Source organism: Notechis scutatus, chromosome 9 (assembly GCF_049901735.1).
Source record: "Notechis scutatus isolate UNSWTSFEM ecotype Mainland chromosome 9, rNotScu1.2, whole genome shotgun sequence".
Taxonomy (NCBI): domain Eukaryota; kingdom Metazoa; phylum Chordata; class Lepidosauria; order Squamata; family Elapidae; genus Notechis; species Notechis scutatus.
This window is the reverse complement of record NC_142017.1, coordinates 4724524-4747631: the sequence shown is the minus strand read 5'-3', so window position 1 is coordinate 4747631 and position 23108 is coordinate 4724524. Positions and strand designations below refer to the sequence as shown.

The window sequence follows — 23108 nt, the reverse complement described above, 5'->3', positions numbered from 1 at the left end:
ACTGACTCACATTTATGACAGGTAGCCCTGTCTCGTTTAGTGATCGTTCAAAGTCACAACGGCGACGAAAAAAGCCACCGACGCCCATTTTTCACACTTACGACCGTTGCAGCATCCAGATCCCCGGGGTCACCTGATCCAAATTCAGACGCTGGGCATCCAACTCGTATTTATGACGGATTGTGCAGGGGGATCCACCTTTTTGCGACCTTCAGGTGAGCCAAGTCCAAGGTGGGGGGGAAGCCGGATTCACTTAACGATGGGGTTAGGAACTAGGTCCTTAAGTTTACTTCGCCGAGGTCTCACTTAGCAACCAAAGCGTTTGGGCTCAATTGTGGTCATAAGTAGAGGACTACCTGTCGTCTGGGGCATTGTATACACCTACCATCTCAGATGTGGCGCCCTTCTTTTTAATAATTCCCGATCTTTCATAAAAAATACATAAGGCGTCCATAGGGATCCCTAATCAATCAATCAATCAATCAATCAGTCAGTCAATCAGTCAATCAATCAATCAGTCAATGAATCAATGAAATATATTCATAGCAGAATCACCTATAGATGCTGCATCCGATCTCCTTCCTCCTGGCCGGCCTTCATTTCCTCCTCTTCCTCCTCCTATTACCAGGTCACATCAGCCTTCCTCCTCCTCCTCCTCCTCTTCCTCTTCCTCGCTGCGTCGCTTTCCCCCGTTAGCAACCGCTCCGTTGCTACCCCCGACGTCACTTCCGCCCTAGGGCGCTCTTTCCAAAGGGAGACTTCCACCGCCACTCTGTTGCGCTGACTTCTGGGAGTTGTATTTCTCCGCCGCGGAATCCCTCGCTTTCCCGCCCGCGGGACGCCAAACGCGATTTCCGGGGATGGCCGCCGCCGGCGGAAGCTGCGCGGGGCATCTCGGGAGTTGTGGTTCCAAGAGTCCCGAAAGGCTGATCAACGCTGCCCGGTGGGGGGGCAAGAAACGGGTGTTTCTCTCCACCGTTCAAGGCGGGAAGCGAGTCGGGTTCTTCAGCACGTGGGAAAGCTCTCCGGGGGAGCATGAGGCGGACTCGGGCGGAGGAAAAAGAGAAGGAGGCGAAGGTAAAGCTTAGCCCAAAAAAGAAAAGCAGCCCGGGCACAGAGGGGCTGGCTGTGCAAAGCCGAAGTGATGCGCTGAGTTGATACACACACACCCCCCCAAACCCAAGTGTGCAAATTCAGCGTGCAAACCTCGGTTTTGCACAAAACTGATCGAGGAGAGAAGCCGCCCTTTAGAAGAAAGGAGACCTTTTCTGTTAAGTGAGAAAAAAAATTACCAGCGGAACGACTTGCCACTAGAAGTGGTGGCTGCTCCAACAACTTTTTTTTTAAAAAAAGAAAAGATTGGACAGTAGTTGGTCTGGAATGGAAACAGGTAGCCCTCGACTTACAACAGTTCATTCAGTGACTGAAGTTGCAACGGCACTGAAAAAAAAAGGGGTGGGTGGGACTTGGGACCATTTTTTCACACTTAATGACATTTGTCACATGGTTGACATTTGGATGCTTGGCAAACGGATTCACATTTATGACGGTTGCAGGGTCCCGAAGATAGGTAATCTCCTTTTGTGACCATCAGACAAGCCAAAGTCAAAACCAGATTCCCTTAAAAACATATTACTAATTGAATAATGACAGGGATTCACCTGGTGACAAGAAAGGCCTTAAAATGGAGGGCAAAACGCACTGAACGGCAACCACAAACTTTGGGGCTCAAAATTGTGATCGTAAGTCGAGGTCTACCTGTAACCTCACTGAAAGTAACGTTACTTTTTAATAAGAGATACTAGTTAATGAGATGGTTGTTGAGTGAATCTGGCCTCGCCCCCCCAGCCTTTGCTAGTCAAGGAGGAAGCCAAGATTCACTTAACAACCGTTACAAAAGGGGATCATGTAATGCCGAGACACTGCCGCCATCATAAGTATGAATCAGTTGCCAAGTGTTTGAGTTTTGCTCATGTGACCAGGGTTATTAGTTATAGTAGCTGCCTTGAGTTACGTATAAAATAAATACAGGTCAGATAACAAATAAATATCAAATAAATAAATAACAGCAATGAGAACAAAAATATCATCTCCTGAAGGAATTAAGTTCAGATTCAGTCCTTTCAAATGCTAGTAAGAAACAACTCATTCCTTCCCTGATGTTTCTGGCTGCATTGCAAATAACAAACTTATATCCCTTTCCCTTACTTTCTAAAAGAATACATTGTTTAACAATGCAGCCCAAATAACAGATAATTATTTAGAAATACATTGGCCTTTAATGTATTTTATTCTCAGGCCCAGTTGAGATAAGGTTACAATTGTTGTGAAGCATGCCAGCAAGAACTGTAACTTTGTCTTTCCATGTTTACTTAACCCATAAACTGCAACAGGAAAGGCAAGTTTGATTGCATTATTTCATTGTGTTTGTTAGTTTCATTTGTTTTTGCTTTTTTCAGAATTAAAGATTCACTGGGATAATCTGGTTTTTATAGCGAGAGTTCGTGAGGGTTTAGAGGAAGTAAAGTAATTCGTTGGATAGTGATTACAAGGTTAATTCATCACCCCAACCCATAATGTTTGCATGAAGTTGTCTCAATGCAAGACAAGAGTTGGTTTTACAAGCCATAATTGATGGCCTGTAATGTGGAGGGAACTTTGTCAACCTCAAATTGTTCAGGAAACTGAGCAAATCATACTTTCAAATGAGCTGCTTCATCCTTGTGAATTATGGAGTATACAGGCATTTAAGTCCTATTTGATGTCATGGAGCACTCCAATATTTGCATGGTCAAGACGAAGCTTTTAGAACAATGTTTCCCAACCTTGGCCAATTGAAGGTGAGGAGACTTCAGCTCCCAGAATCCTCAGCAATGGCAGTGGAATTCTGGGAGTTGAAGTCCATATCCCTAGACATGGCCGAGGTTGGGAAGCTCTTTTCTAGAAGTTCAAGGGTAGGCCTTCAGGTTTCACATCTCTGGAGTAGAAAGTAGTCTTCCAAGTGGCTTCCTGGTTCTCCTGTGTAGGTGGATAGTCAACTTTTTTACAACTTTAGATAATATCAGAACCATGTGATGTCATGGCTGAAGAACATAATGTGCCTCAGGAATGAAGTTCTCCCTCGTTGGATTGGAATCAGGGGTCTTCAAACTTGACAGCTTTATGACTTGTGGACTTCAACTCCCAGAATTCCTCCTCCAGTCATACTAGCTCAGGAATTCTGGGAGTTGGTAGTCCACAAGTCTTAAACTTGCCAAGTTTGAAGACCCTTGGATTGGATGATGGCATGGTGAAGGCTTTGGAGTACTAGAGTCACAATCTTGGTGTTCCTACTGGGACAACTTCGACAACTTTTCCACATCTCTAGTTCCGCTTTCAGGCCGGGGTGTTTCTCCGGCTTACCATTCTGCTTCCTGATGTTACTGTCACTGCTACATCAATCACCACCGTTGTCTTCTGGTCCTTGTCAACTATCACAATGTCGGTTTGATTACCCAGTATCTGCTTGTCTGCCTGTATCTAGAAGGATCTTAGCCGTCACATTCTCCTCGAATCTGTGTGGTATATCCCATCTGGGCTCGGGAAGGTATAGCCCATACGCTGTGCAGTTGTTCCTGTATACAAGGCCAGCTATATAAAGGTAGTTTACGACCACAATTGAGCCCAAAATTTATGTAGATAAATGAGGCAACTTTAAAGTGAATTTTGCCTTGTGTTACGACCTTTCTTGGCACAGTTGATAAGTGAATCAAATTAAGTTACTAACACTGTTGTTAAGTGAATCTGTCTGTCCCCGGAGCACTACAACCATCATAAATGTGAACCAGTTGCCAAGTGTCTGGATTTTGATCTCGTGTCCCGTAGGGTGTTGGAAATAGTTGTAAGTGCAAAAAGCAATCATAATTCACTTTTTCCCAGTGCCATTATCACTTTAAAAAGTCACTAAAAGAACTTAAAAACAGTCACTAAAAGACTATATCCATATATCCATATATCTATATCTAATCTATAGCTATCTAATCTCTCTCTCTCTATATATATATATATATATGTAGTCCTCAACGCTAATATATATATATAGTCTGTCTGTCTATCTATCTATCTATCTATCTATCTATCTATCTATCTATCTATCTATCTATCTATCTATCTATCTCTGTATCGTGTGTGTGTGTAGTCCTTGAGACTAAAAATTGAGGACTACATATATATCTATATCTAATCTCTCTCTCTCTCTCTCTCTCTATGTATGTATGTGTATGTATGTATGTATGTATATATATATATATATATATATATATATATACACACACACACACACACACTTATTATATATATATATATACATCTACATATACATCTACATCTACATCTACATCTACATCTACATCTACATCTACATCTTACATATACATATACATATACATATACATATACATATACATATATATATATATATATATATATATATATATATATATATATATATATATATATATATATATATATATATATATATATATAATTCCAGAGATCGTGATGCCTGTCTCTTCTTTTATTTAACACACACACACAAAATACATGAACATGCATACTGAGTATGTTTATTTGTTTGTTCATGTGTGTATAAAAGTTAAAAAAAAAATTGTCTGCCAGTAAGGGTCCAGGGTGCTAAGCCATTGGCTCCCCCCGCAAGCGCTGTTATCGAGACAGCTTGTTTGAGGAATAGCGCACGTGGGGTGTAATGCATCACCTATGGGGTTGGAAACAATGCCCTGATTCAGGAGCGGGAGCCGATGAAAGGTAAGATGGAGAGTGTGGCAAATGCTCTCTGTTTTAAAATTCATCATGGCCCCCGGACGCCGCTTCAGATTGCCCCAGCTGTTAATGCTGGAACCATTACAATAACGGCTTTTGTAAATGAAGGAGAACTAACACACACACACACACACACACACCCTTGATTACCGGAGGGGTAATTTTCTCTTCCTTGGTAACAGCAGCCCGAGTCTCGTATTGATCAGCCCATCAAGATACTAATCCTCTGTAAAATTACTTGTTATAACTGGAAATGTGTTAATCCAAGGTGGACTGTGTCCTCTCTGCTTGCTATTGAGCTCAGGCCATTGAGATGGTTTATTTTTCATGATTTAAACCCTCCTGCCCTCAATTGGATCTTCCTCGGCGAAGAAGAGCCCGCTGGCTGGACAGCCGCTTAATCTTCGCACTTGGCCCAAGGAATGTCCTTCTGGTTTGCTTTTCTTTTTTCTTTCCCCCTTTTTAAAAATGGCCTTTTTAATTAAGCAACGAGGTTTGTCTTGCTGAGTTATGTTCGGGCTCAGATTTATTAAGCAGCTAAATATAAACTTCTGCGGGAATGTATTTCCCGTGCTGTAAATAAACTCAGGAAGTATCTTGCGAGCGCTTAAGCACCTGCCAATGCAGGTAACTCCTCTTATTTACGACTCAAATGGAGTCCAAAATGTCTGTTCCTTTGCAAAACCGTTGTTATGTGAAATTTGCCCCATTTTAGGACCTTCCTCGCCAGGGTTCTTAAGTGAATCTCTGCAGCTGTTAAGTTAATAGCAACTGAAGGGCAAACGTAGAAATACTACAATAAAACTCATTTATTAAACTTGTGGAATAATGTATTCTTTCACAAACATTAAGGGAATCACTGCAGTTCAATTTGTAACATGGTCCTTAAGTGAATCCGGCTTCCCCATTGACTTTGCTCGTCAGAAGGTCACAAATGGGGATCACGGGATAGTGCAACTGTCATAAATATGAGTCAGTGGCCATGTGTCTGAATTTTGATCACATGACCCTGGGGATGCTTCCACGGTCACCGTAAGTGTCACCTCATAAAATATTTCAATAGTCTTTTGTGATGACCCAGAGTGAGATACAAAATAAACACAGTCACAAAAAACAGATGAAGCCCCTTTTATTCCTTCACTTTGCTTCCAAGCTCCAAATATCCTTGATTGGAGACAAAAAACTCCCACACAAGCAGTTACAAGAAGGAGGAAATGCCGTTTAAACTAAAAATGCCATTTAAATTATAGAGTAAAAGAAACAACACAAATCAGGCAAGATAAGGGCTTGAAAACATCCACAGATATCAGAACACACACTGGGAAGGACGCCACACTCGGGAACCATAAACTAGAGATATTTCCATGCTTTGTTTCCAGCACTTGCCAGTATGCATATCCGTCCTCTTATCCAGTTGTCACAGCTGCAGCCCATGAAGAGGATCAAGGACCTCTCCTCCCCAGTAGACCATGTCTCTCCCTTATCCTCTCCTCCCTGCGTGCCCTAGGATGGATAGGGAATGGGCCTGGGTCCTCCTCTGACTGTCCAGCTGGCCTCTGCCCTTCCCCAGCCTCCTCCACAACCTTTGGAGCCACACTTCCACTCCCTGTTGGCTGTTCCTCCTCTCCCTCAGAGTCAGTCTCCACCAGGGGCATGACAGTCTTTTTAGAGTTGCCAACAGAAAGGGAGGGGGGGAGCAGTGTGGCAGCTTGCAAACTGAAAGCGCATTCCATAAATGTTTTCAAAGATAGTAACTAGGTGACTGAAGTTTCTGCCATGCAAAATTCTAACTGGAGAGCATGATTGATGACTCTTGGCTATGGATGTGTCCCATTGGAGAATACTAATTATGATGCACCCAAGGGATGGGGGAAAACCTGGGTCAAGGTTGACAATGAATTATGTGGCTCAGTGTCGGCTGCACCCAGGCAGTGCCGGACATGTTAACTCCCAATAAATCCTTTTGGAGTTTTGGAAGTTTGGCTCGAGACTCATGATTTAAATGGGGGTAACTGCCAGAACCCTGACAGTAAGTTTGAAAAACGATCATAAGTCACTTTTTTCGGTTGTAACTTCAAACAGTCACTAAGCAAACTGTACCAGGGTTGTTATCATCAAACCTTGGAAGAGTTAAAGGATCTTCCTCCTTGGTTCAAACATTGCTCATTGTTGAGGAATTCTCAAGCCAATGAGATAATAATCACAACTTTAAGAATATTGCAAGGGTCAGACACAGCGAGTTTTAATACGTTATGTCAAAAGTTTGCAGATTTGGTACAGATCATAGCCTTCAACTTGTAATCGTTCTTTTAGGGATGGATCAAAGTCACAACAGCACCGAAAATAAGTAACATATGACCGTTTTTCACCCTTACCATTGTTGTAGCATCATATGATCAAAATTCGAATGCTTGGCATCTGATTCATATTTGATCCACTTTTGCGACTTTCTGACATGTGGTCAGTGGGAAGCCTGATTTGGTTAAGAACTTTGGTACAGATTATGAATACAGAAGAGAAGAAAAGAGAAAATAAAATAGAGAAGAGAAAATACAATAGAGAAGAGAAACTGGAATAGAGTAGAATGGAAAATAGAATTGAAAGTAGAATAGAAAAGAGAAGAGAAAATAGAATAAAGTAGAAGAGACAATAGAGAAGAGAAAACAGAAGAGTATGGAATAGAAAATAGAGAAGGGAAAATAGAATAGAGTAGAATAGAATAGAAAAGAGAATAGAGGAAGGGAAGAGAGAATAGAATAGAATAGAAAATAGAGGAGAGGAGAAGAGAGAACAGTACAGTTGAATAGAAAATAAAATAGAGAAGAGAAAGAATAGAGTAGAATAGAATAGAAAAGAGAATAGAAAAGAGACAAGAAGAGAATAAAACAGAGTAGTGTAGAATAGAATAAAAAATATAGTAGAAAATAGAGAAGAGAAGGGAATAGAAAATAAAATAGAGAAGAGAAAATAGAATAGAGTAGAGTAGTACTTCTGAAGGCCAGTCGTTCACACTGATTAATCATGGCAAGATAGGTGCTCAAAAGGAGGCCAAATTCACTTAACAACCATCTCACTTCGCGACGGACATCTTCAATTGCGGTCGTAAGTCAAGAATGACCTATATTTTTAGAGATGAAGTCCTTAAAAAAAAAGAAACACCAGCCAGGGTGTTGCATTGGGGGAACTCATTCTTAACGCCTTTAAAGAATCCTAGGGTCTCTTTATTTGCCACTCGTCTCGACGGTTTTATATAAGGTGATAAACTTAGCTTGATGCAGCTGCTGGGGTCACCTCTGCCCTCGACTAATCAAAGAGTTTAGCTGGAGGGAAGCATTTATTTCCCAGTTTCCATTATTATTATTTTCATAGCCTTAAAAGCGGGTTAAGCGCCCATGTGTGTGTGTGTCTAAGGCTGCAGTGGCAAAGCAAGGTATTGATCGGCTGCTTTTGGCAATTTCTTCCCACCCGGCATCGATATCATGTCAGCCTCTGACTACGCCGGGGTTGACCTCACAAATAGCTTCTTTACGTTCCCTTTGGAATTCAGATGATAAACTATGCGGAAAATGGAATCGATGGATGATTACCATGTTTTCCCGAAAATAAGACCCTGTCTTATAATTTTTTTTGCCACAAAAAAAAATGCACAGGGTCTTATTTTCGGGGGATGTCATCCACTGACTAATCTCACTTGCGTGCGTTACTCCCGGCCTCCTTTTTGCTGTCAGAGGCCTTCAAGAACGTCTTCTTCTGTAGTTGGCAAGGCTTTCCCAAAGACCTCTGCATCCCATAATGGAGCTCTGGATCGATCCAGAGCTTTATTATCTGCTACGGAGGCCTTCAGGAAAGCCTGGCCAGCCTCGCTGGCTACAGAAGAAACGGACTGGCAAGTCAGGTGTCAGGGTGTGTGAGGCCTGGCTACAACTGTCCACGGATAAGTAGTAGGGCAGCTCCACCCCCCCACCCCCAACCCAGCGTAATTTCTTCCTATGCACTCTGGAGTTGGTGGGATCTTAATTAGGGCTTATTTTGGGGCTTATATTGGGCTCGTGGGAAAATCAAGCTAGGACTTACTTTCAGGGTAGGTTGTATTTTCGGGGAAACAGGGTAGGAAGTTTGAGACCATGGCCTCGCGGTGAGCAAGAACCTCAGGGAACAGACGGGAGAAAGGATAACTTCATGGACAGAGGCGTAAGCCATGGTGATCCTCGACTTATGACCAAAACTGAGCCCGTACGTTCTTTCGCTAAGTGAGATGGTTGTTCACTTAGTTTTGCCCCATTTTACGACCTTTCTTGCCACCGCTGTTAAGCGAATCATTGCAGGTGTTCAAGTAATACAATTGTTCAGTGAATCTGGCTTCTCCAGTGACCTTGGGACACTGCAACCGTCATAAATACGAGTCAGTGAACTTGGATCAGCTGACCCTGGGGATGCGGCAACAGTAAGTGTGAAAAACAGCCGTCAATCCCTTTTTTTTCAATGCCGTTGCAGCTTTGAGCGGTCACTAAAGAACCGTTGTAAGGCGAGGACGACGAGTAATTCTTCTCTCTCTGTGTGCCGTTCGCTTGGAAGCAGGTGAAGGTTTGCCGTTCAACGTTGGCGTTGAAACATTATTAGCCCAGGATTGATAGGAAGGATGGAACCGGCCTTTTGATCTTAACAAATAAAAGAATTTCTCTGCCACTCCATCATCCCTGAAGTAGTTTATATGTTAACGTTATGTTTTAAAATAAATAAATAACGCAGCCCACCTAAATGAGCTCACTTCGTTTAAATCTAAACACCACCTTCCCACGTTAACCCGCCTTTAAAATAAGGGGGACACATTGTGATATGCAAAACAGGGGGAGTTGGTGCAGGATCCCGCAAGATGTGGGGAAATCATAATTCTTTTTGGAAATCATGCTTGGAAACGGTTAAATGTAGCTGCCCCGACAGTATGTAATTGAAATGATTAGATTTGGGTTGTTGTTTGTTTTTTTTAACAGCATGATGCAAAATATTATTTTTGTTTGGTAATAAATAAGGTTGTCAGCTAATCTCTCCTGGTGATTTGGCTTCTTTTGTTCGTTTGTCCTCCCATAAGAACCAGTCCGTGCAAAGGAGCATCCCTTCGTTTTAGAACTAGGCATGAAACTACATTCAGAAGGGCTCGCGAACAAGGGTTTTGTGTGTGCTGGGTGACGCAAATGCCCTGTAGGATCTAGCTATTAAAACAAAAACAAAAACCAGAGACTGGAAATATTGCTATCATGTCCTCCCCCCCCACAAGTGATGGGATTCAAAAAATTTTACTACCGGTTCTGTGGGCATGAATTGGTGGGCATGGCGTGGCTTGGTAGGCGTGGCCGGGGAAGGTTACTGCAAAATCCCCATTCCCTTCCCACCCCACTAACCTGCTTTCCAGCTCCGTTCTCCTGTGCAGGGCAACAAAAGAAGACCCAGCCAATCAGCTGGGACTCAATGGGAGGCGGAGAATAGACAGAGGTGGGATTTGCCGGTTCTCCAAACTACTCAAAATTTCTTCTCCTGCTTCTCCAGAACTGGTCAGAAGCTGCTGAAGACCACCTCTGCTCCCCCACCCGGACAGTCCTTCTTTTCTCTAGATTAGCCAAATCCAAATCTTGCCGCCATTCTTCATACGTTTTTGTCTCCGGGCCTTTAATCATCTCAGTTGCTCTTGTCCCAAAGGTGCTTTTTTTTCAAGAGGCAACTGGCCTTTCTGGTTTTTCTTTGAAGAGGTTTTGCTTCTCGTGTGAGAAGCTTCTTCAGCTCTGACTGGATGGTGGAAGAATGGAGAGCTGAAGAAGCTTCTTGGAGGAGAAGCGAAAGGTCTTCAAAGAAAACCCAGAAAGTCTTGGAAAAAAAGAACCTTTGGGACAACGATGATATTGAGTTGCTCTTCTTTGCACTTTTTCCAAAGTCTCAACATCTTTTTTTTTTTTTTTTTTGTAATGTGACCAAAACTGGATGCAGTATTCCAGGCGTGTCCTTATACCAAGCCTTTTTTTTTTCCCCTCTCCAAGGATCTTTGCTTCTTCTTTGGTTTTAACGTACTAATAGTTAAATGTCTCTGATCCTTAAAATGCAGGCTAAAACACCTCAAGGGGACTAGAGTTTTATTTTCTCTTTTCTCTGAGTTGCTAAGATGTCAACATGTGTGATAAGACGATGATCTGTTCCTTTTTTTTTTTTGATAAAAATAAAATGACCTCTCTACTGTGTGATGGAAATGCCTGAGGCTGCCTTAACTTTTTAGTATCTCTCTGTGTGTTTTCTTATAAATGAAACAAAGACAGAAACCCAGAATATTTCTGCTTATGATAGTGGGATCTTCTTCTTCTTCTTCTTCTTCTTCTTCTTCTTCTTCTTCTTCTTCTTCTTCTTCTTCTTCTTCTTCTTCTTCTTCTTCTTCTTCTTCTTCTTCTTCTTCTTCTTCTTCTTCTTCTTCTTCTTCTTCTTCTTCTTCTTCTTCTTCTTCTTCTTCTTCTTCTTCTTCTTCTTCTTCTCCTCCTTCCTCCTTCCTCCTTCCTCCTTCTCCTTCCTCCTCTTCCTCTTCCTCTTCCCCTTCACCACCACCACCTCCTCTTCCTCCTCCACATTTCTTACTGTGGATAAAATAGACCTGTGGGTAAAATACAAGGCATCAGCCCTGTGGTGTCAAATGGGCCATCAGCAAGAAAAATATGTTTCTGAATTTTTGCTATCCAAAGAGATACAGTCGAGAATTTATATCTCTTCACCGGCTGGGGAAGAGGTTTCAAATTTTCCACTTAACCCCTTTTTTTCCACTTTTGTCTGTTTCTTAAAAAAAAAAAAAATACTTGGACTTTCCTAAATAAAGGAACGGATACTTCCTGTTTTTTTAAGGATGCAGATGTATGCAAATGAAGGGTCTTTTACATGCCGGTTGCCAAGTGCACAAATTTTGATTACGTGACCCTGGGGGTGCTACTATGCTGCTAAGTGTGAGTTGCCAATCCCTTTTTTTCAGTGCCGTTGTCACTATAAACAGTCACTAAACACGAACGGCGCCTATATCTGCGAATCCCATGTTACTGTACTTCTTTTTCTTAACAAAAATATTTGGACAAGCTGGATTTGAGGAGAGGTTTCCGATCTGCTCATTGATACGGAATTTCTTTTAATCCATCAAGATGTCAAACCTACTGAAATCTTTCGGAAGAACTGTAGTACCAGGATAAATCTCTTTATTCAATCAAAGCTCTTCTTAGCCCAATGTCAAACATTGAGGGATTTGGAAAAGTCTCAAAAGAAAAACCTTCCCACCAACACATCTCGCTGCAGAACTCATAACCATCGAAATAAAATGGCCATCGCAGTCAAATTAGATCAGGGGTGGGCAACTATGGTCCTTTTATGAATTATGGACTTCAACTCCCAGAATTCCTGAGCAAGCATTGCTTGCTCAGGAATTCTGGGAGTTGAAGTCCATAATTCATAAAAGGACCATAGTTGCCCACCCCTGAATTAGACAATGGTTGGACTTTCCATCCAGCACAGCCATAAACCTGTCAAGGTGCCTCACCCCACATTTAGGAATTTGCTGATAGCAGAAACTCACAACCTCCACACAGCGCAACAAGCAGCTTGGTTGCAGTGCGAGAGGCTCGCCAAGTCTCGAAAACCCAAGGCCCCATGTAGAAACCAGTGCGGGAATTAAATTCTTGGCCTTTTCCGCCACTGTTTCGAGTCACCAGAAATTTGGCCGGCCTCAAGATGAGGAGACATCTGCTTGACATTTACAAAATAGTCCTGCCTCGTTTGAGAAGTGCTGGTTGACAACCTCACCACCTTCAGTCATTGCAATAATAGACAGCAAGTAACACTTTCTTCTTTATGACCTGAAATATTCAAATTGCAAGAATTACACTTCGAGGGAGAAGAGTGAGCCAGCGATACACCCTAAAATGTAATTTTCTTTGGCTGCAGTTTCATTTTGGAAACCTGTCTTTGGTGGATGCTGCTACTGTCCCCAATTTGTATTTCTTAAATGCCGGTTATTTGTTTTATTTTATATTATATTTTATTTATTCAGCATGTGGCATCTGCAGAGGTCATGCAATCACTGATATATGGGTAGTTTATTTTATTTATTTCTTGAATTTATAGTTTTGCCTATTCGCCCATGGCGACTCGAGGCGGCTTATACAATGTAAAATCATATTTAAAATTAAAAATTAAAAAAAAACAATAAAAACTAACAAAAAGAATCAAATAAATTAATAACAAAATCTGGAAAAAAATAAAAAATAAAATAAATCACACACACCCTAACTCCCACGAGCCATTTGATGGGCTCCATCCTGCTCAGGGTTCCCCAGGCCCGCTGGCAAAACCAGGTCTACAGTGCCTTCCGGAAAGGGGGAGAGAGAAGGAAGGAAGGAAAGAAGGAAGGAGGGGCAGAGGGACAAGGAGACAGAGAAAGAGGGAGAAGGAGAAGGAGACAGAGAAAGAGAAAGAGAGAGAGGAAGGGAGAGAGAGACAGAGAAGGAAGGAGAGGAGGGGGAGAGGTAGGGAGGAGGAGAGAGAGATGGGGAGAGGCAGAAGGAGAAAGAGAGAAAGAAGAAAGGGAGAGGGAGAGAGAAGGAAGGAGGGGGAGGGAGAGAGGGAGAGAGAGATGGGGAGAGGGAGAAGGAGAAAGAAAAAGAAGAAAGGGAGAGGGAGAGAGAAGGAGGGAGGGGGAGGGAGAGGAGAGAGAGATGGGGAGAAAGAGGAGAGAGAAAGAAGAAGGGGAGAGGGAGAGAGAAGGAAGGTGGGAGTATGAGAGAGGGAGAGGGAGATTGGGAGAGGGAGGAGATGAGAGAGAGAGAGAGAGGGGGAGGGAGGAAGAGGGAGGAGAGAGGAAGAAAGAGGGAAGAGTATATCTTGCTCAATGATGTGATTTTGGATGAATTTCACTTATTCATACAAAGCCATGCCACTGTAGGGCGACGATGCTTCCTTGGTCTGGAACAGGCCTTTTTTCACTTTCCAAATGCACCTTATGCTGAATTCATTACCAGTGAACGCCGGTTCTATTTATCCCTTCCGGTGGAAATTTAAGCATTACACAAATGTTGCCATTTGCTGCATTATAAAACCTGCATATATAACGACAATGATCGCATTAACATGAAGGCAGGGGGGATGGAGGCGGTTGAATAGCAGAATAGCCTCTGAAGCAAAGCAAATGGGGCAGGCAGGGTGCATAATCCCCTCTATTACTCAAGAACATTTGCAAATGAGGAAATTTCCAAGAGACGCATTGAGGAATAATGAAAGAGCCGAGGCAGTAACTGTAACCATCTATCTACTTTATAATCAGGCTCTTTATATATTGGAAAGAAACTAACCGGCCATTTTTCACCACTGTATTAATGCTACATATATCCCTATAAATCGATGCATGCATGTATGTGTGTGTGTGTGTATATATATATATAGACACACACACACATACATAGATAGATAGATACATATAGATACATACATACATATACAAGATATAGATAGATAGATAGATAGATAGATATAGATAAACACATAGATAAAAAGATAGATAAAAAAAGATAGATAAAAGATAGATACTGGTAGATAGATTGATTCAATAGATATGTGTGTGTGTGTGTGAGAGAGAGAGAGACAGAGATACCGGTAGATGGATTCAATAGATGAAAGATAGATAGATAGATAGATAGATAGATGATAGATAGATAGATAGATAAAAAGATAGATAAAAAGATAGATACCGGTAGATAGATTGATTCAATAGATATGTGTGTGTGTGTGAGAGAGAGAGAGAGACAGAGATACCGGTAGATGGATTCAATAGATGAAAGATAGATAGATAGATAGATAGATAGATAGATAGATAGATAGATAGATAGATAGATAGATAGATAGATAGATAGACAGATGATAGATCGATGACAAATAGATGATAGATATATAGAGATAGAGATAGGTATAGATAGATGATAGGTGGCAGATGATAGATAGATGATATAGATGATAGATGATATAGATGACAGATAGATGATAGATATATAGATAATAGATGATATAGATTAGATTTGATTGACAGATATGATAGATTAGACAGATAGACAGACAGGTGTATACAGACACACACATACAGGTAGTCCTTGATTTACAACAGTTCATTCAGTGACCATTCAGAGTTACAACGGCACTTTTTAAAAAGTGAACATGACCATTTCTCACCCTTACAACCAATCCCTGTGGTCACGTGACCAAAATTCGGACGCTTGGCAACTGGCTCACTATTATGATGGTCACAGCATCCCCGGGGTCATGTGATTCCCCTCTTGCGACCTTCGAACCAGATTTGCTTAACTTAACTGCAGTGATTCACTTCTGTTAAATAATATGTTATCCCACCAGTTTATAATAAATGATTATTGTTGTAGTCTTTCTAGATAATTATTATTATTGTTTGTAGTCCCTTTCGAGGGACGCAGTGGCTAAGACACTGAGCTTGTCGATCAGAAAGGTCAGCAGTTCGGTGGTTCGAATCCCTGGCACCGCGTCATGAAGTGAGCTCCCGTGACTTGTCCCAGCTTCTGGTAGGGACCTGCTGCCGGCGAACCACAGTGCCTTCTCCAGGTCTACAGTGCCTGTTAGAGCTCAGTTTAATAAGCCACAACAGCTGGTTTTCCACAATACACTACAGCCAAACCCAACAATACCCTAGGGAAAAGTGTGACTCGTCCCCACCATTAAAATTAATTCCATCTCTTCTTTTGCATCTGAGGAAATATGTTCCCTGCTCCAAAATACTTCTTCATCTATTGTCTTGTACGTACCTCCAATTTTTGTCTTAACCTCTGTGGACAAAGAAGGGGACAGGGGAATTGAAAATGGGTGTGTTTCTTTGCAACGTGAGTTTTGGATCAACTCAAAAAAAGAAAAAAAGAAAGAAAGAAAGAAAGAAAGAAAGAAAGAAAGAAAGAAAGAAAGAAAGAAAAGAAGGAAGAAAGAAAGAAAGAAAGAAAAGAAAGAAAGAAAGAAAGAAAGAAAGAAAGAAGAAAAAAGAAAGAAGAAAGAGAAAGAAAGAAAGAAAAAAAAAAAAAAAGAAAGAAAGAAAGAAGGAAGGAAGGAAATTTTAGCACCTTTTTTTTCAACAGCGAGAGAAAAAGTCACCTCATCGCCTTTTGGATCTTGAGAATTTCTTTAAAAAAGAAAAAGACACTTAAAAAGAAAGAAAGGAAGAGCATTATAAACAGTAGCTTGCCGTAAGCCAGTAAGGAGGTATTTGATGTCTCCTCTGCCATTTTCTTGGTGTGTCTGAGTCCTTCTTAGAGTTTGTCTACCAGTTGTTTTCTTCAGTGCTTTTTCCTCCCCCTGATTTCTGCTTACTGTAGCAAAATCACATCAAACGCAAAGCTAACAACACGCTGTCAGGTTTGTTGGTTTCTTTCTTTCTTTTTTTCCCTTTTTGCTTTCAAAAGGACGTCAAGAGACAGGAGCAGAAAGATCTGGTGTGCTAATAGGCAAACTCCTGTGAGCAACCTGGTCCGCTGACAGATTTCCTCTCTGTTGTCTCCGCCGACCCACTTTCTGCTCGTGATTTGTGACATATTTTTTTTCGAGAGATCAAATGCATCGCTGACATCTGATTGCATTGTAGTGCTTGTTTACTGGTGCAATTTTTTCTTTCTTTCTTTCTTTCATTCTTTTTTTTTTTTTTGGAAGGACCTTGAGACGAGATGGAATATTTTAACTTGAAATAATTAAATTTGCATCCTGGATTGTGACAGGTGTTTCTTTACGTAGATACTGATGCAGAATGTCTTCTCCGCTAATGGGCGTTCAAGGCAGCGAAAGAAAATTGAAGGTGTTGGGAGACAGCGAGCTTCCCGCATTTGTTATCCGCCGTTTTGAGGTTCGTCAAATTGTGTTGTCATCACAGGAGAGGTGTGAACGTCCCAAAAGTATTTGGCTGGCTACCGGGGTTGTTTCAGTGAACCGGTTGTCCATGATCAACAACAACATGGGCTACAATTTCCATAATGACATTTAGTTTACTTTACTTTACTTTATTGTCATTGCACCTTGAACAATGAAATGAAATGCCATCTTCAGTGTACATTAGACATAAAAAAATAAAACAAAAACACACATCAATTCACATTCTATGCGATTGAATTGAAAACCCTCTGATATTGCATTAATATTGTACTATACAGTAGAATTCAAAAGAGTTACTGCCATGTGATAGAAGTTGTTTTTCAGCCTATTTGTCCTTGTTTTTATTATTCTGTACTGTCTGCCGGATGGTAATGGTTCAAAAAAAGGGGGTGCCCCGGATGAGATGGATCTTTGAGAATGTTTTGAACTTTCTTAAGGCAGCAGCAGCAGGAAGAGCTATAAAGCTCTTCCAAAGAGGGGAGAGAGCAACCCATGATCTTCTGTGCAATGACGTTAACCCTCTGGAGTGCTGTCCTATCTGCCCCTCTGCAATTGGCAAACCATACAGAGGTGCAGTCAGTTAAGATACTCTCTATGGTGCAGCGGTAGAAGGTCACCAGCAGTTTTTCATGCAGTTATTGTTTTCTAGCTTCAATGGCGTTTGCATACCACAGGTGTGGAGACAAGTTTAGGCTCCTGTTTTGGTTGCCACGATAACAAAAATGATGTCTGGACACCAGAAAGAGTTTAGAGAAGAGCAACAAAGATGGTTAGGGGACTGGAGGCTAAAATATATGAAGGAACAAAGGAAGAAGGGGACGGCAGAGGATGAGACGGTTAGATAGTGTCATTGATGCAATGAACATGAATTTGGGGAAACTCTGGAAGATGGTGGAGTAGTTGGCATGCTATGCTCCATGTGGTCATGAGAAGTTGGTCATAACTGAGCGAATGAACAACAATTCTACCACTGTGCATCAAGACAGATTATGGCCTGAGATATATTTTGGCATCTCTTAATTTAAGCGAGGGGAGAGAATACCACACTCCAAAAATATCCAGGAATGGTCCTTTTAGACACTGAAATGCAAAACAAGCAGGAGATGGATCTTTCCTAACCTGCCTTTATTGTCTGCCATGTATAACATAGGCTGGACGAAGTAATTCTTTGCAGTCCAGTGACTACACACAAGATTAATAGGACTATAATCATGGTCTCGCCCAACTGGCCCTTGGGTTTATTCTTTGTTTATAGTTCTCTCCTCTCTGTCACCTTTGGGCTACCACAAAATGTAATTTATGTTTAGCATTGCCAGGTTGGAGATGAAGGGTTAGTGCTCAATGAGGGATATCCATGATGAGTAGGGAGGTGTAGGAAATCTTACACATGGACGGGTGGGAGATGGCAAATTAAACATCTCCTTGCAAGATGTAGCCATTTGAAAAGCACAGAAGGACGCTGCTCACAGCAGATTCAAGCGAGCTGCCAAGGTGAGAAGTAACACTTTAGCCAACTGAAGGCTTTGACTAATGGCATTGTTTTTGTTGGCTTGGACAAAGGATTAGGGAAAGGTCTGAAGGTGAAGGCATCTAGCAGTGAATATTAATAATGGGGACTAAATGGAACTTGTTGCAGCTAACACTTGGAAATGTCTACATCAGGAGTGTCCAACCTTGACAACTTTAAGACCCCGGGGACCTCAACTCCCAGAATGCTTCAGCCCAGGGGTATCCAACCTTGGCAACATGAAGACTTATGTCCTTCAATTCCCAGAACTCCCCAGCCAACACGTCTGGCTGAAGAATTCTGAGAGCTTAAATCGACAGGACTTAAAGTTGCCAAGGTTGGATGCCTCTGATCTACAGTCTCCATTCTACTTGTGGATTTTCTGAAAACATTAGGTTGGTCGTTGTGGGAATTGTGGAGAGGTGGACCTGATTGATATTTGGACTCACTTAAGAATGCTTCTGTATTGTTCAAGATGGTTTAAGAGAAAGACGTTCTCTTAGAGAAAAAAAGACCTTCTAATCTAATAGACCATTATTTTATGTGGAGATAATGGTGATCCAAGTTTTTCAGTGGTTCGTATGCTAATTTAATCAAGACTATGAATAAAATTGGATTTTAAGTCAGTTCCTCCATCATAACATCTTTCTTTAGAGTTGGTGCACGATCAGAAGATGTGGAGAGACCTGGCTCATAGAATCACCAAGAATTGGGCATGACTGAAGGGATCTCCTCCTCCTCCCTCCTCCTCCTCCTCTCCTCCTCCTCCTCCTCCTCCTCCTCCTCCTCCTCCTCCTCCTCCTCCTCCTCCTCCTCCTCCTCCTCCTCCCAGATTTTAACCCCAAAAGTCTTTAGTTCAGCCTCTGAAGATCTCCAAACATGTTCTAAGGAAACAAGGATTCCGACAGTAGTAATAAAACTACTCGGGATTGCTACAATGTCAAAGTTGCTTAAGTATTCTGAACTTCTTGGCAGGAAGGAAAGCCAATAACTTGACATTCAAAATGAATCAGTGCCAAATTGGCTAAAGATGGCCATTTCTGTGGCATGGTCCCTCCTTGTACTAGGACAAGGGTCTTCAAACTTGGCAAGTTTAAGACTTGCGGACTTCATCTCCCAGAATTCCTGAGCTAACATGACTGGAGGAGGAGGAATTCTGGGAGTTGAAGTCCACAAGTCTTAAAGCTGTCAAATTTGAAGACTCCTATCCTAGAAGAATCATTACCTTTCCTTTCATCAACAAGACCTGTTAGGACAATTTCCTGCAGTCTGCAGTTATGGCATTGCAGGGAATGGGGCTGGCCATTAGGCACACAGCCTTTCATAAATTATTGAACTTAAAAAAAGAAAAAAGAAACTTAAGAGAGAAAGGTAGAGTTTGTGTGACTGGAAAAATGTGTTCCGTCTTCTGGTGCATCTAAGAGGCAGAGCGAGTTGCTTGATCAGACAATATGAGCATTGAGTGAAGGACAGTATTAACATTAAATATTTACATCCTGAGCAAGTTCTTGGCAGGAGTTGGTGTGCTTGTTGTTATGTTGAACAGCGTTCAAATGCAGCACAGTTGGCTTGTTTTCTTTCTTTCTTTTACTTTTTTGGAGATTTTCTTCCTAGAATAACGAGGAAACTAGTAGGTGTTAGAAAAAGGAACAGCTCACAAAAAGAAACCCGTTTGGTAGTAAGGGACGCTTGAAGATGGAGACGGGTAGTTCAATAATTGAAACCATGTTATTCAATTCCATCAATCTACAACTGAATATACAGCAGACTCAAATATATGGGTATTTATACTGTGCATTTATATATACAGTTAAATAAATGTCCCACTTCATAAAAATAAGCACAAATGTTAACTTCCTCCCCAAAATGACAAAAATGTATTTTTTTTTAAACTGGAAAGAATTTCAAAAGCACATACAACTTACACAACTAACTTTGAAGATTCTTAGAAGTCTAATATGGAATCGGTGCTTTTTCTGGATATTTGAACTGGCACATTAAAAGAGCAGTGGTGGCATAGGCTAGCTCAGCCCACTGCCAGCAGTTCGATCCTGACCAGTTTAAGATTGACTCAGCCTTCCTTCCTTCCGAGGTCAGTAAAATGAGGACCCAGATTGTTGGGGGCAAGAGGCTGACTCTAAACCTCTTAGAGAGAGCTGTAAAGCACTGTGTAGCGGCATATAAGTCTTAAGTGCTATTGCAATTATTAGTATTCAAAGGTGTTTTGGGATGGGATAGTTTTAGTGGGAAACATTGTCTTCTTGTCATTTTTGTTAATACAATGCCCATGAAAGCATTTTTTGGTAATATTAATAAGTTAGCTTCAGTCTGACCGTATTGTCAATATTGTCCAAAGATGCTTTTTCAGAGTATTGGAAAGCACAATATGTATTGGAAATGTATCATAAAAAGCTATTTTTATAGTTAATCTGAACAGAGAATAAAAGATGGGGAAATGAGTTCTATAAACCATATGAAAATGATGATTTATAGAAATCTGATACCAAAAAACATGAAATGTGAATAGGTGTTTTATTGTTACTTTTAAAGGTGTAATGTTGGCTTTTGTGCAATAAACCTGATTGAATTTAATGTCCTCGCATGTTGAACAAGTAAATATTTGTTAGTACTGAAACAAAATGATATCTTTATTGCTTAATGTGCTTTGTCAATAAAAGAGGAAAATCATAGGATATATGATTTTATCTATATACAATCTGTTCTAGAATTTGGTTTGTGTGTTTGATGTTTCTAACAAATGCTCACTTTTTTGAACTGGGGGAAACATCAAGAAAATACATTGACCATTCTAGTAGTAATTTCAGCTCTCTAATCTAAGCTATCATTATGCTTTGAACAGTCTATTATTTAAATGTTGGGTTAATTTCACATGCATGATATTTTAGAGACATAAATAGACAAAGCCATGTTTCTCTGTTCATCATCTGATCTACATCTGCCAACTTGTGGTTCTATCTCAGAGCAACTTGGGGTGTAGATGTGATAACTGAAGTTAAATCTTAATTAGTACTACAGGCTGAGACTTGAATCATAGGTGGAATTCCATTGATTGTGCATTCTTGCATGACATGGTCAATTTGTAGTTTTGGACTATAGTTTAGCATGGACCTTGGCCATGTTGGTTCGACTTGATAGCCACTGGAGCCTGAAATTTAGAAGGTATCTTGATTATCTCTTGTGAAATTCAGGAACATTCCTATAAATCACTCTACCACATATCTTGTTGACATCTAGATAGATTGACTTCAACATCTGGCGTTTCCTAGCTAGTGTGTCTTCTTATGGTATAGACTTCTCAACTAGATTGTGTTGGGAAAAGCTATCCTGAATATTCCTATCATCTCAAGTCAGAGAGGGAAAACCCAAGTCTCGTGTTTCAGTCCATCTTTCTCCACGTTGTGTCCAACCAATCAGTGTCAGTGGTTTGTGGTTCCATCCTTGATTGTACGTTCTTTCTAAGCTGGCCTTTTAGTATAGAGGTTGAAGTTTTTTAGCATGTCACTAGGTGGCATTGAAACTTTGCTTTATCCAGCAAATTCTTTAGACCTTCTTCACAGGACTCCAAGTCTTTAAGGTGTCAGGGATATTGTTTTATTGTTAAAGGGCATAGGTATAATATATTCATCTCCATCCAAGGCTGTCATTTAATGCCCCCAAACATGTTTCTCTCACAGCTCTGGGCTGTTAACTCTGCTTATTTGGTATAATAATTAGCAGAATTTCTCACTAACAGGGGCACTTAATACCACCTCACATTTTTCCACCGATGTTTTTGTACGTGACAGGTTGCGCGTTCTGTAAATAAAATGAAGTGGGCCGGAACCAAAGGCCTGTATGACACCGTTATTTTTCCGGGCCGTCGTTTTCGAGCGGCTGAACTTAACCTCTTCCTGGAGTTTTACAGAGTTTTAACCCGAACAAAGTTTTGAGGGGTTTTGGGTAAAAGGATGAGGAAGATGTCCAAATGCAGAGTAAATTAATTTTTCAACTTGGGTGGAAAGAAGAGAAAATAATTGAGGATGGGGAAAATGTCAACTCTGTAAATAGTTTTAAGATTATGTGCAAAACTTTTAAGATTCTAAAGCCGTGTTGCAGTTTTTATTTTCAATTTGTTTACTTTGACATCAAATGCCCCAGAAAGGGAAATTATTTAGGATTTAGCAGGTTTATTTCTAGGAAGGCTAACTTTCTACTTTCCTTTCTATCATCGTGGATACCAAAAAGCGTTGTGCTTTTGAAGTTCTCCAAAACATTCTTCGATTTTGTATGACTTATAGTACTGATCACTTTGTGATTTTAGCATTTTATCCAACCCCTATTTTATTTAAATGATGAAGAAATTCCCTCCCCTTTGCATTTTATCGATAGTTTAGATTTTATATAGACTTGGTATTGAAAATTAAAACTAGAGAAGGACCTGACAGGCTGGCTAAAGTTCCGATTTTTAGCAGTTAAGAGTCACACAGAGCAAAGAATTCTGCTTTTTTCTCATCCCCCTCCTCCCTTTACTAGTTCTCATTTAATTTGATGAGAATTTATTTCAAGGAAACTTGCTTGAGTAGAATGTGATGTTCTGGCACTTATTTCATAATGAGATGGCCAAAGGAGCATGTATGTGTATATGCGCAAATGTCTTGTCTTCCTTAGCACTGTAATTTATTCTACATTATGCAGTGTCTGAGTTTTCCACTCTGTCCTCAAGGATCTCTCTTCACCCAAAATGTTCCTTGCCATTTTATTAATTTTTATTTTATGCAATCCATTTGTATGGTCACCCATCTCAACAGGTGACGAAGTGGATGCCACACAGAAAATATGGGTGAGA

At 40.9% G+C, this 23108-nt stretch overlaps 2 protein-coding genes across 5 annotated transcripts in view; one reads left to right on the top strand and one right to left on the bottom strand.

The window, feature by feature from the left end:
* RPGRIP1L (RPGRIP1 like) overlaps positions 1-727 on the bottom strand; it is a 65066-nt gene extending 64339 nt beyond the window's left edge. For both annotated transcript variants that reach the window (XM_087971455.1, XM_087971456.1), the window contains exon 1: positions 556-727. The gene's annotated coding sequence lies outside the window, so the exon portion shown is untranslated. The remainder of the gene's footprint in view (positions 1-555) is intronic.
* A 117-nt stretch (positions 728-844) lies between these two features.
* The window catches only part of FTO (FTO alpha-ketoglutarate dependent dioxygenase), a 172819-nt gene continuing 150555 nt past the window's right edge, over positions 845-23108 (top strand). For 2 of the 3 annotated variants that reach the window (XM_087971453.1, XM_087971452.1), the window contains exon 1: positions 858-1077. In XM_087971453.1, the coding sequence (XP_087827579.1) occupies positions 1036-1077 (42 nt within the window). In that variant the 5' untranslated portion in view covers positions 858-1035. Of the gene's footprint in view, positions 1078-23108 lie in introns of all 3 variants that reach the window. The other variant, XR_015750616.1, reaches the window with a different exon arrangement.